This window comes from Poecilia mexicana, unplaced genomic scaffold (assembly GCF_051168715.1).
Source record: "Poecilia mexicana isolate PSO_F unplaced genomic scaffold, ASM5116871v1 scaffold_13, whole genome shotgun sequence".
NCBI classification, from domain to species: domain Eukaryota; kingdom Metazoa; phylum Chordata; class Actinopteri; order Cyprinodontiformes; family Poeciliidae; genus Poecilia; species Poecilia mexicana.
Window position 1 is genome coordinate 9,202,867 of NW_028263382.1, and position 14,079 is coordinate 9,216,945.

At 37.4% G+C, this 14,079-nt stretch overlaps 1 protein-coding gene across 1 annotated transcript; it reads left to right on the forward strand.

The window, feature by feature from the left end:
* Positions 1-312: 312 nt before the first annotated feature.
* ddx6 (DEAD (Asp-Glu-Ala-Asp) box helicase 6) lies at positions 313-13,992 on the forward strand. The gene is made up of 14 exons (XM_015010519.2): positions 313-450; positions 1,087-1,636; positions 2,089-2,152; positions 2,241-2,345; positions 2,837-2,966; positions 4,570-4,716; positions 5,385-5,479; positions 5,571-5,693; positions 5,791-5,919; positions 6,850-6,966; positions 8,352-8,415; positions 9,651-9,752; positions 10,456-10,639; positions 11,260-13,992. Exons 2-13 carry the CDS (start codon positions 1,440-1,442, stop codon positions 10,629-10,631), a joined length of 1,449 nt encoding a protein of 482 aa, XP_014866005.1. The 5' UTR covers positions 313-450; positions 1,087-1,439; the 3' UTR covers positions 10,632-10,639; positions 11,260-13,992.
* Positions 13,993-14,079: the final 87 nt, after the last annotated feature.

The window sequence follows — 14,079 nt, forward strand, 5'->3', positions numbered from 1 at the left end:
ACATAAAGTTCAGTAGAAATTTGGATATTTTAAGGACAAAAATTACAATATTTCATGTAAGTAAAAAATAAAATCAGGCAAAAGAAAATGTTTCCAAATCAGTTTCTTTCAATAAAAAGCTCATGAAACTTGCATGAAAATACAAAACAAAACAAAAAAAACCCAAAGCGATTTTAGCTTTTGTTTAATAAATAATAAACACCTCAGAGTTTACACAGTTGCGATGTTGACATTTTAATCCGTGGCGCATTTCTTCGCAAGGAAACCTTAAATGTTGATTTGTTGATTTGAAATGGAATCAGCTGATTTGTTGGCTGCGGACGGCTTCAAATACGGCTGGGAGCCATCTTGAATCCTTGTTTGACAAGACTCTCTCGTAGTCAGCTAAAAAAAATCCAGTACACTGTACAAAAAACCGCAAACGGAACCGCTTTATTTCTGTTATCCAAGGTAACTGCGTTTGTATTCAACCCGAGACAAAGTAATGACATGTATTCGACTGTTGGCGTTTTCTGACGGCTTTTACCTTTAATGGTGAACGTTAATTCGCCTCCATTAGCCAGTTAGCTCGTAGTTACCCAGTCTTGTCACTAATCGACAAGCGAATAATTCGGACTGTTAATAATATTGTTCGAGACGATTTAACGCTAAAACACAGACCAGAAAATGTAAGTCGTGTATTAGCTTTTTGGAGTATATTTGAATACGGAATCCTCATTGCTGGCGCAAATCTTTAGCTTCATGCGCTAGCTCTAAGGTAACTTGGCCCCATTTGACGTTGGTTTAACAAGCTGGATAAAACTGGGAAGAAGTTATTTTCTTCTTTTATTTTATTCTTTTGAATACACGTATCTATATGTGAAACAATAAATATGTTGGCAAATTTGTTTCACCGTGACGCTTTGCCTTGCTGTTAGCATTTAGCAACGGTCACCGCAGGGTCGACTAACTTGACTTTAGGCCAACTCCTAGCTAGCGCTTCTTACGATTAAAAATGCATTTTTTAAGGCTAAATATTGTGAATCACTTATTTAACTGACCCCTGTCTTTATTCAAGTGTTTCCTTCTGTGTTTCTTATATTTCAGGGTTGGACAGACTTGAAAGGACACAGAGGCCCGGTTAAGCTAACGGGATGGCTAACTGAGCCAACGTTTAAAAGCTAACTAAGCCTTCCTGGCGTGTTGATTTCCAGATAAAGTTGGCCGATTATCCCTATGCGAAGCCCTTATTTAATTTTCATGCTCAGAAGTCTTAGTAAATTCGAAAGGACGAGTTCATTTCTTGACACTTGATGCCCCATTAGTTTTGATGAGTAATTTGATTTATTGAAAAGCCAAGGGAAATCTTTAGTTTGAGTAGTCCCAGAGAAGTGGACTCTGTTTGTTTAGAGACTGTTAAAGATTTAATTGGTATTGAAGTAAAATAAAAATAAGTGGACATGAGCACCACCAGGACAGAGAACCCAGTGATTTTGGGCTTGTCCAACCAGAACGGACAGCTGAGGAGCTCCGTGAAACCTGCAGGGGCACCAGGTGGCGGTGGAGGAGGTCCTCAACCAACGCAGTTAAACCAGATGATAAAAGGCACAATCAACGGCAATTCCCAGCCAGCCCCTCCAACAAACGCTGTTATCAAGTAAGTCCTGCCACCGAAGAAATTAATATTTATCAAAGATACCCCAATAAATCAGCGAAATAATGGATTCTGTCTTTTTTTTTTCCACTTGATTCGTTCCAGTACATTGCATTCTGCCAATGTTTTCACTTGATTTGTTCCATAGTATTGGATTATATCAGTTTGTCCGCTTGATTTATTCCAAAATATTGGATTCTACCAATTTTTTCAACTTGATTCAGTCAGATCAGTGGGCCAAATGCTGAAAAATGAAATTAGATTTCAGAATATAATCATGTCAACTATGCATTTTAAGGTGAATAATATCAGGATAAATACTGAAGGCAGATGCTTTGGTAGTTAACTCATCTGTGTGAGAATCCTGCAGAGAATCTGTTGGAATCAGTCCTGAGAATCATAATCTTCATGAATGTCTCTCTTTATACTGTGAATGTTTTTCTTTACCCACTCAGGCCTGGAGACGACTGGAAGAAGAATTTAAAATTGCCCCCAAAGGACATGAGGATCAAAACTTCGGTAAGTAGAAATAAAATTTGAATTTTAATGGCAAAATACACATCTATACATCCTGTAATCCTACTAATGAGCTATTTTGTGGTTGCAGGATGTGACTGCAACTAAAGGCAATGAGTTTGAAGATTATTGCCTAAAGAGGGAGCTACTTATGGGAATCTTTGAGATGGGCTGGGAAAAGCCATCTCCAATTCAGGTACAGCCTCAAACTGGTTCTCAAACTTTGGTCTGTCGCAGTAATCTGGGCGAGCTGCTGCTGTGTTAATCTCAGTGGATATCTGTGGGTTTAGATTGAACCAGTCTGGACTGGGTTTGGTAGAAAGTGAACTCTTACATTTGAAGATGAGTTATTTTTATCTCGTCCTGCTGTTGCCTTTCCGTTTTCTCTCCCATTGATTCAGCTGGAAACATTTAACCGCTAAACTGGTTCTCATGTTAAAACTCAGATCTGAATGGAATTAAATTTTGAAAGTGAGTCAATTTTAACTTTAATCTTTCATGTCTGTTTTAAAGAATGACGGAGAATAATAATGATTTAAACATGTGATGACAGGAAAAGACAGAAGATACTGCGATAATCAGTTTGTGGAGGGAAATTTATTTGGTTTCTGCTTGAAATTGATATGAAGCTTTAACGGTTGAAGATGTTTTGTACATGAACAGGAGACGTGTTTTGTTCTTGTGCAGGAGGAAAGCATTCCCATCGCACTGTCAGGCAGGGATATTTTGGCCCGAGCCAAGAACGGCACAGGAAAGAGCGGAGCCTACCTCATTCCCCTGCTGGAACGCATCGACCTGAAGAAAGACTGTTTACAGGGTCAGTCCGGTTTCTGCTCATTTAGCTGCTGCAGGTTCACATGGCGAACGATCAGAGAAATTAAACCGCATCCAGGACCGAGACTTTAAAACATGAGTTCAAGTTAGACTTACTTCTAATTCGTTATTTTATGCACAAAAAATAAAAATGTTCCTTTTTTAATTTTGGGGAATGTAAAGTTGACGTTATTGGTACTTAAATTTTGGAGATGGAAAAATCTTCAACTACATCAAGAGTTAAATCTGGAGTTTTGCCTCAAGTTTATGCCAAGTAATGATTACTGAGGAACAAAAAGGCTTTGTGCAAATGTGAAAACGGATGAGGGATTCCCTGATTGCTTCAGAAAGACTTGGTGCAAAAATAGCTGCATGTTAATCTCCAGAAGCTTTAATTAAAGCAAAATAAGACCCATATAAACTCTTCTGTGAGCAAAGATAATTGTTTTGCAGATTTAGCTAATGATTAAATTTTTGTGACGAACGTCCAATCTGTTTTGTTTTTAGGCTTTGAATTTTAGTTGATTAATTGCATTTACATTCTTCTTCTCGCCGTTCTCTCCTGACCAATCATTGCTTTATAAACTCCAAAAACACCAAACCTTACAAAATATTTTTGTCTTGTTTCTCGTGCAAATATGTCAGCTGTCGTCTTATTTCCAGTGTACTAACTTACAAGTAACTTTTCAGCAAGAAATAGGAGCTTGTTTTAAGTAAATCATTCCTTAATACTGATTAAAAAGTTCCACTGGCAGATCATTTAACTTATAACTATGGAAAAATGTCTCATTATAGTGAAATAATCTGACAGTGGAACCAGTTTTTTTTTTTTAAATCTACAATAAAGAATTATTTTTTTTAAAGGTTTTGTTGGCTCCAGTAGTTTGACAGGAAAGAGGGTAATCAGAGAGGGGGAAGACATGCGGCAAATGTCACCAGGCCGGGAATCGAACCTGTGACCACCGGCATGAGGACTAAGGCCTCAATGCATGGGCTGTGCTTTGCCCCTGCGCCACCACAACAACCCATACAATCAAGAATTATTGACTTGAAAAAGCTCTTGTATGTTGCTAAAACGTTGCTTATAAATTAATTCTTATTTAAACTTTACTGATTTATTTGCACTAGAAACAAGACAAACATACTTGGTAAGATTTTATGTTTTTGCAGTTTAATGGGAGCCCTGTCTCTGTAAAACATTTTCAAGCCAGAATAATAAAGTTGACAAGCAATTATTATGGTTAACAATATAAAAACCTGCAGATTTCATATTTATATTCCAAATCCTTCTGGTGGAAAATTTTAAGCTTTTTGACATAATCGTCTCCAATCAAGCTGTGAATTTGACAACTTTAGTCATCAGCAGATTTCTTGGAGCCTTTCTCAGCTTAATTAAACTATAAATATATTCACACAAGGATGTAAGCAATTAAAATAATATCTAGTATTCTGAAGAGGCGTAAAATATAAATAAAGCTAGACATCCAAAGGACTTGATGTTTGTTCCCACTCTGAAACTTTTGTTTTAAACTCTGCAGTTCTAATAGAAACATGACGGTAAATTAACGTCGCTTCGGTTTGGGTTTTAATATGTTCTTTACTTGCAGCTTTGGTCATCGTGCCCACCAGAGAACTGGCACTGCAGGTCAGCCAAATATGCATCCAGGTCAGTAAACACATGGGCGGCGTGAAGGTCATGGCGACCACAGGGGGGACGAACCTCCGCGACGACATCATGAGGCTCGACGAAACGGGTGAGCATCCCACCAGGGTGGGATTTTATAAAGCTGCACCTAAAGAAACTTACTGAGCTTTTACCTGAAGTTAAATTGTTTTTACCATTTTTTTCACTTCTCATCGTCTGATCCGATAATTTGCTTTAAAAGTTTCTTCATTTTAAACATAAATGTACTGAATTACAGATTTATGTGATGATTCTGCACCAGTTCGGCTCACTGAAATACACCAACAGCTTCACAAACATCTAAAAACACCTCAACTTTTTATTTTAACAATACATTTATTGAAGTTTTTTATATATAAAACACACTTTCATTGAACTCTTCCCACCCACAATCAAAATAAACTAAATTCAGCTAAAAATAAAAACACAACTTTAATGTATTTAATCAGTGCAATCTAATGTAAAATAAATAATAAAAACCGACATTAAAATAAACTGCAACAAACCTTTTAAATAATTCAGAAAGTGCATTTTGAAAATCTAAATACAAGTAAATATAGTAAATATTATTTACTAGAAAGTAAATATAAAATAAATGTGATGTTTCTCAGAACACAAAACATAGAATTAGACTGAATAGATCTGCACATCGTCACAAATATCTGATCTGATTTTTCCCCCCCAATATCGGGATTAATACAGATATTAATATTGTAATTTTTTATTTTTGTCTTCCAGTACATGTGGTTATTGCGACACCAGGGAGGATTTTAGACCTAATCAAAAAAGGAGTGGCCAAAGTCAATCAGGTTCAGATGATTGTTCTGGATGAAGTGAGTCATTTTTGGTGTCAAATATCCGTTTTTGTTTTTCTGAATAAATCCGTCTATGGAGGTGAAAACAAAATGTTTTCTCTGCTTTAAGGCCGACAAGCTCCTGTCTCAGGACTTTGTGGTCATGATGGAGGAGATGCTGGGCTTCCTGCCCAAACAGAGGCAGATTTTACTTTACTCCGCCACTTTCCCGCTCAGTGTGCAGAAGTTTATGGTACAGAAAAAAATCACATTTATTCACACACACACAAATATATAATATATAAGCTTCTAGAATAATCTAAATGTGTCTTTTTTTATCCCGGTTACAGAACGCACATTTGCAAAAACCTTATGAGATCAACCTAATGGAGGAGCTAACGCTGAAGGGAGTGACTCAGTATTATGCTTATGTAACAGAAAGGCAAAAGGTCCATTGCCTCAACACCTTGTTCTCCAGGGTAAGTTTGGGCCAAATCAAGGTCATAAATGTTCTTATTGTGCCAGAATGTATCGATTAAACCTGAAAAACCGTAAAAATATGAACTCTTAATATTAAATATTGAACATCTTGTCAGTCCCTCCGGGGTTTTGCCATTGGGATTTTTAAAAACGTCAATGTTTGTGGTAGTAATTTATAAATATGTGCGCTCATGTGTGATGGTAAATGCCACTTTTTATTGTAGTTTATAGCATCAAGTGAGGCAGCTGTTTAGTAGAAATACTTCCACCTGCAGGTGGGAGTAAACAGTCGCTTGGAGCCAATGTTTTTCACTATTTTTGCCAAAAAGCTGCAATAAACTCTCAATTACATATTAACGCAAAAAAGTGCAGGGATTTGTTTTTTTGCGTGAATTTCCATGATAATAAGCAATAAATCAGAGGGACTGATTGAAAACGGATAGAAACTAGTTTGATTGGATTGATAAAATATTTAAGCCCAATGTCATCTTTATGGTTCTGTTTATGACCCGTTAGAGTCCAGGGGCGTCAAACCAAGTTTCATTTTGGGCCAAATCAAAAATCAGAATGTTGTGCCAGAATGTATTGATAAAGCCCAATAAACTGTTAAAATATCAATAAATAGTTGTTTGTTTTCAGCGTTTCTTAAAAGTAAATATTGAACATCTTTTCAGTCCCTGCAGGGTTTCATTATTGCTTTGGGGCCATTTGTGGCCCTCGATCAGTTCAACAGCCTAAAAGTACAAAAATTGCAATTTGAAATGTTTGGCCTCCATGCCAAGAGGTTTGGAGGTCACTTTTTGGCCACATAAAGAGCTGCGGCGGCCCGGATTCAGCCCCCGAGCCTCAAGTTTGACTCATGTTTCATGACTTTATGGCGTTCTACATTGTCCACTCTCTGATCTCCTTTGTGTCTCTTTGGCCTGCAGCTCCAGATCAACCAGTCGATAATCTTCTGTAACTCCTCTCAGAGAGTGGAGCTTCTTGCCAAGAAGATTTCCCAGCTTGGTTATTCATGTTTCTACATTCATGCCAAGATGAGACAGGTCAGCTGGAAACGAGTTTTACTGTCCTCTTATCACATTTTACTGTTGCACAACCTGAGCTCCTGCTCCAAAGGAAACAATGATTTCCTATAAACCTTCATGTTGTCAGATAAACAGCCATGACAGTACGGCCTTAAAGGGACAGGTCACATTTTCACTGTAGTCACATAAAGATAATGATAAACACCAAATATTGCAAAGTACTTTTTAGTTTTTAGTACACTTGAAATAAGACAAAACTAACCCGTAAGTAAATTTTTATTAGTAGAAATGAACTTTTTTCAAGTAAATAATCCCTTAATTATGGAAACCGACACTGGAAATAATCTGCCAATGGATTATTACATTTTCATCAATAAGGAATTATTTACTTAAAATGAGCTCCTATATTTTGCTGAAAAGTTACTTATAAGTTAGTTTTGTCCTAATTTACATGTAATAAGATATTTACACTAGAAACTAGACCAAAAATACTTGGTAAGATTTGCTGTTTTTTCCATATCCAGAAGGTTTAGATGTCTAAAGCATCTCAAACTGAAAATGTTCATATCAGGGAAATCCATCGCTGTCTTACGTCTGAACAGTCTGGACTTTAGCAAGAGAATGCTAAGTTGATGCTGTTGGGTTTTCTCATTTACACAATGCAAGAGTTACTGCTATAATAGACTGTATGTAGTTATAGATAACGATAAAAATGATTAAAAACAAGTGATTTATATTAATAAACGGCACACAGTGTCTGCATTTAATCATATTTTTTCATATTTATTGATGCTGTCATGAAACAAATTGGAGAAAAATGTAAAAAATAACTTCCAATAATTTTTTCCTTTTTACAACATTAATAGAAATGTTCCAAGACGATCATAGATCATAATTCTAACAATAATGATTATCAATATGATAAATACCGAGCCTTAGTTGCTTTAAGGGACCTGGCAGCAGCCAGCTAACTAGCGTAGCTGTAGTTAGCTGACTGCATCTAACTTAATATCTTATGAAAGCATAGAGGATATAATTGTTTGGTTTTTGGTGTTTTGATTAAATGTAATTTGAGAAAAATACTCAACTAGCTTGTAGCTCTCCATGTTCCACAAAACTGCTGGACTGAAAAATCAGAACTGTCCCTTTAAGGGAGGCCTTTAGTACTGACTGACATGGTGGTATTTCCTAGCAGCCCACTGTTAACAAATATTATATTTAGTGACTTTTCAGACAAAAGAATCAGAATCAGGCTTTAAATTATCGACCAGAAAACTGATCGATTCACCTCTGGTTCAAATGAGTCCAGTTGTTGAAAACACAGTAAAACAAAGTTTGGTTGCTTCAACTGATTTAACTTTCTGAGTCTGCAGTTGAAGTGATTCTTTGTTTTTATTTCTCAGGAACATCGCAACCGTGTTTTCCATGACTTTAGAAACGGGCTGTGCCGTAACCTGGTCTGCACTGGTGAGTGATGCAGCTGCTGATGCTTCAATGTGTAAATGTCTCGTCTGATTGGTGGTTTCTACATTTTAAAGCTGCTTCAGTCTCATTCAGAACCCGGGATCACATTTCATTTAGTTTTAAAATGTAGAAACCACCAATGTCTGCAGTGTTTGTCTGAACATTTTGGTAATTACCCAGCATGCACCTTGTCATTTGCTGTGCATGGTGTTTGGGATGATGGCTGCTGCTTCAGATTATTTCCCCTTTCCACTAGTTTGTGGTGTCATGGGTGAATCTCATGTTTTTATAAACGTGGCTTCATGGTATCGGAGTAATTATCTGCCTGGATTTCATCCTGCAGTTTTCTACTGCGAATGCTGAAATTATTTGATCGCCTGCTAAATGCTCTGAAACAAAAATTACAAATCTCTTTCCGTCTGACTCTGAACTGTACATCAGAAGAAAATGTTAGAACAAAACCACACACTGTGAAATATGTTTTACTTAATCTATATCTACAATCATTTAAGTTACCATAAGAAATGAAAATGTCACTGTCCAAAAATTAAATGAAATCTATTTATTTTGGACAAGTAAAATATCTGCAAAAATTAAAACAATAAAAAAATGTATAAGAATCAATCAACCTATTTGAAAACAAATATGAAGGAGACGGCTTATAAATTATCCAAATATATCCCAATTTATACATTTACACGTCTAATTTTTACACAGTTCCAAATTATGAATAGTTAAAATTTGTAGCACATTACAGCAACAAGGCAGTTTAAAGAGCTTTACATCACAAAGACACAAAGATATAAAAGACATCATGCAGTAAGAAACATTACATTTTGATAACTGCCATCATCGTCGATGTTTCTTTTATTATCATCCAACAACTTTAAACATTTGGGTTTTCAGTCTAGATTTAAAGGAACTCGGTGTTTCGGCTGTTTGACGGTTTTATGGAAGTTTGTTCAGATTTGTGGCACATAGAAGCCTAGTGCTCAGATTCTCCATTGTATCCATTTCACCAACTTTATTTTGGTGTATATCATGTTGCCATCTTCAGTCGCTCCTGTCGGATATTTATACAGCCATGTTGGTTCACAAAACAACCAAAAGCAAATTATTACTTCCCTGTTTATGATGCATTTCATGAATCTGATCATGTTTAATCTGCATTCCTTTACAGTTTATGATGCGCTTAGGTAAACAGTTTTCCATAGTTAATTGTTTTGTTTTTTTCTCAGACCTCTTCACGAGAGGAATTGACATTCAAGCTGTGAATGTTGTGATAAACTTTGATTTTCCTAAACTGGGAGAGACGTACCTTCACCGCATTGGGAGATCTGGTAAGAGCAGCAGTGATTATTCCTGGAGTAACTTTAAGAGTTTAAATCCCTACAGTGTGCTTAAAATCCTTTCATGCTTCAAATTCAAACTGCAGTTTTGTGATAAAGTATAATTCAACACTCATTTAAAAGCCTGACTTTGGGAAAGATTGACAGTTAAAACCAGATATTTTCACACACAGAATAAAAAGACTTACACATTTTTTTCCTCAGTCTGAAAGTAAATCTGACTAAACTTTTCTTGCTTTTGGTCACTTGGAATCACAAAAATTATTTCTATTTGCTAAATACTAGAGAACTTGGTGAACATTTTATAGCAATATTTTGTGACTTTTTGCTCATTGTGTTCATGAATAAGTAGGTAATTTACATAATTTAGTTGAATTGTTTCAATGTAATATTACATAAAAGTTGGCCTATATTCTATCTGCTAAATGTTAAAATTTTGAAAATCTTTTGTTAAATTAGTTTTCTTTTCCTTCACAGACCAGTCAAGTGTATAAATTTGATTTAAGATAAAATGTAGCTTTATTTCAGTTGTTCCTGCTGTGAAATGCTTTCACAAGTCATTATTGATAAGTGATAAATTACAAAGTCGTAAAATGAAACTTCGTCTTTAGTTTGTGCTGTTATTATCTCCAGTGTTGTTGGAAAACTTGTCTTGAAAATGCTTGAGCGTGCGAACCGTGTGATCGATTCCCAGGACGCTTCGGCCATCTTGGTTTGGCCATCAACCTCATCACGTACGACGACCGCTTCAACCTGAAGGCAATCGAGGAGCAGCTGGGGACGGAGATCAAACCCATCCCCGGCATCATCGACAAGAGCCTGTACGTGGCCGAGTACCACAGTGAGACCGGCGAAGAGGTCAAGCAGTGAGCCTGCAGGTACAGCGAACGTGTGCCAAACTGAAGGCTCGGGGGCCAGATGTGGCCCATGAGAGCTTTTTATGTGGCCCTCTAAACTAGACGCACCGATCTGATATTAGTTTCGGATATCGGTGGCAGTTTTTATTACAAATGTGCGCAAAACTTTGTCAATATTCTGCTAATGTTGGGCATTTTAGCTAATTTTGCAATTGCGTTGTTTCCATTCAATAAACACAATTTAAATCACACATGAATAAGTTTGTTCATGGCATTACAAACATGTAGCACCGTGATGCTTCAGCTACTTCCTGTCGTCGTTGTGGTTTTCCAGCATCCAGTTGTTTCCACTGCAGTTTAGAAAAACAAATTTCAATTATTTAAAAACAAATCCCAATTCTAAAACTTTCTATTAAAAAATGAATTTCTTTCATAAATTGACTCGTTTAAGTGAATTCAGCAGATTTTCTGTATCGGATCGATATTAGCCGATACTAAACCTCAGAAATCGGCATCAGAAGGGGGAAAAAGCGGATCGGTGCATTCCTATTTGGAATGTGAATATTTTTGAAAGTCGATACATTTTATAAAATTTATTTTCTAATTTCCTGTCTGACTTGATTGTAATCTGTCTCCTACAGATCGGCCTCCGCTCTCCTTCAAACCCTTCTCCACCCCCTGCTTGTCTTGGATTCTTTCTTTTTTCTTAAAAAACCTTTTTTCGTGTACAGTTTCTTTTTCGGATGCCGCCACCTGGAACGCGTTTGGAGACGGACACTTTCTGGAAGAACTCACCGGCCTTACTGAAAGGCCTCGCGCTGCTCCGCCACGTACTGAAGACACAAGAGCCAGGAGGAAAGAACGGGACCAAAGCGGAAACGACGTCGGCGCAAAAAAAATAAAACAACCGGAACGACTCTGACCCACATCCACCTCCGACCCCGAAAGGACGCCCTCCATTCTGCACGTCTTCATCTTCAAAACTCTTCACCAATTTGTAACAAGTGCCTTAACGAGCAGTTTCAACACGTTCCGAAGTAATAACCCCGCCATCTTTAATCACTCCATATTCATGCTCACCTGAGTGAGAATTGGTTCCGGTCGACATCCGACCAGATGAAGAGGACTCGTAACCGGTTTGGTCTGGCTGATAAATGAGGGCAAACTTGGATTTTCAAAGAGCACAGACTGGATTAAGTTGTTTTTTTTTTCCTTCTTCGACAAGAGACAACCAGACTGCTCAGTTGCTTGTGATGAAGCTCGTTCTCCCAAGAGACCCTGACCCCTTTCCTTTCGTCTTCAGCTTCAGAACACTAAAAGTCAAGAGAGAAAAGAGGAAAAAAAGCAGCAGCAGCGTGGAAAACGGAAAAAAACAAAACACCGCGATTCGTGAGGATTCCTGTTCCAGTGGCGTTCCTTCGTCTTTCTTTTCCTTTTCTTTTTTGTCCTACCTTATTTTGCGAGACATGAAGCCGACATGCGGGGCTCAGCTTTCACTTCCTGTACATACTTTCATTTTAAGATTGTTTTAAAAATGAAAAAAGAAATTGTAACAGTAACTGGCTGGCGAACTGGAAAGCTGCCCGTTAGCACTGGAGATCTTTTTCCCTCTACTGCCAGTTTCTTTGTCCTGCAACTTCGGCCCGGGAGTTTATTTATAATTTTAGAGAAGAAAAAATTTGCAAAAACATTTATTTGACTGTGTTCATGAAATGTTTTTGAGGTAATCAGCATTTTTTTTTTATTACTCTAAAAATTTGACGTTGCAATTCCTTTAACGTGCACTTAGTGTTTAAATGTCGCCCTTATTCTCTCCTGCTACCAGTGTTAACAAGCACAGAGTCAACAAGATGGCTTCCCTTAACTTCTGTGTTTAGATTGATGACTTTTATCTCATTTTTCTTTTTGTGTCACCAGCTCAGGTTTGTTAAACCACCTCCAAAAACTGATTTGTCAAAGCGATCGCTGGTGTTTTGAAGAGGAATAATCTGTGGCATAGTCGTGCTTCTTGCTGCAGTGCAGCTTAATTGGCCGTTTTTGTTTTCTGAAGGGAAGCTGTTACGTTGATTTATGCCATGTTTAAGCTTGGCTACATAAATTCCTGTTGGGCAGAAGCTGTTTTGTCCATCCCCCTCTTTTTTTTTTTTGTTTGCCAAATGCATCAAAATGAACCATCTGATTTAAAATGTAGCAGGAATTTAATCGAAACAACCTCAGCAGGTTGAGTTGCACTTACACACAGAGATAGGTGGTTTCTTCCATCTGCTCTGACTTGGACTGCTTTATTTACATCTTTGATGACATAAATATATTATGGTGCAGAACTGCTGAATAATTGGCCTAAAAAGAAAAAAATTAAAGAGTAGTTGTACTGCTGAGCCTGTGGCGTCTGCGCTCAGCCTGTCGTTGCTTTATATTGTGGGGTTTTGGTCTCAGTTTGACATAAAAATCTTTGTTTTTGGCTTTTTGCAACAAATTTCCCCATTTATTTCTGGTGAGATGCTCCCAACTGCTCCAACCAATGAGAATTATTCTTCCAATTAAAGCTCCATTCTCATTGGTCGGAGCTCTGATTCCTGTTCTCTCGGTTTTGTAGGCCCAGAAATCGTCGCAAATTTGGCTTTAATTTGGCTAATTCTGAGCGGAGGGACCTCTATTTTTCTTTCTTTTTTGGGGGGTAAATTAAACTAAAAATCAAAAGCGACCTAATCATTACCGAGAGGACAGGGATGTCGTTGTTCAGACACCCGGCAGCTGTCTGTTTCCTGGCTTCCTGCCGTTAGTAACGGCTGCCGACTCGAAGCTAAAATGTTTCAGTTGAAATTAGCCGCACTGACGCAGGTCGCCATTTTAACCCTAAAGACCGAGACAAGAGCATCTTACCCTGGATTCGCTGGCTAAAGTTAATAATTTTTGAATCCAAATTGTCTCCGTCTTTAAGGTCTCTTTACAAAAATAGTATTGGGTGGGTAATTTGGCGCATTTGCTGCCCTGATGCACTCGTTTGTTGTCTCTACGGTCACAAAGCCGGACAAGAGAACGTCACAACCGGAAGTGCATCGGTTAAAAGTGGAAGGGACAAACGGGCACCTAAAGACAAATCCAAAGTTTTGGTAACGGGTATAAAAATATTTAAGAGTTGCCCCTTCAATTTGTTTTCTAATGGCGTGTTCAAATGGAGTACACCTTAACTTAAAGTCTCCAAATTTAAGTAAATTTATTAAAGCCTGTGTTTATTTTTTTTTCTTTTAAAATTTGATGTAATTGGCGGTTTTCAGTGAGGCAAATTTTACATGTTCAAGAAGTCATGAATATTGAATATTGGATTCGAAGTTTTTTGTTTTGTTTTGGATTAATAAACTCACTGAAATTTATCGTGTGGTGTGTAGTTTGTTGAGCGGACGCCAGAGGGCGGTGTGGTGCATTTTGGGGCAGGTATATAAATAGACCTGGAGGCCGAT

What these genes read in the sequence shown, in the direction of transcription:
- ddx6 (XM_015010519.2), top strand. Translation starts at nt 1,440, where the DNA reads ATGAGCACCACCAGGACAGAGAACCCAGTGATTTTGGGCTTGTCCAAC. An exon ending in CCAACAAACGCTGTTATCAA is followed by an intron (nt 1,637 to 2,088) that starts GTAAGTCCTGCC and finishes TTACCCACTCAG; the next exon opens with GCCTGGAGACGACTGGAAGA. An exon ending in AAAAGCCATCTCCAATTCAG is followed by an intron (nt 2,346 to 2,836) that starts GTACAGCCTCAA and finishes GTTCTTGTGCAG; the next exon opens with GAGGAAAGCATTCCCATCGC.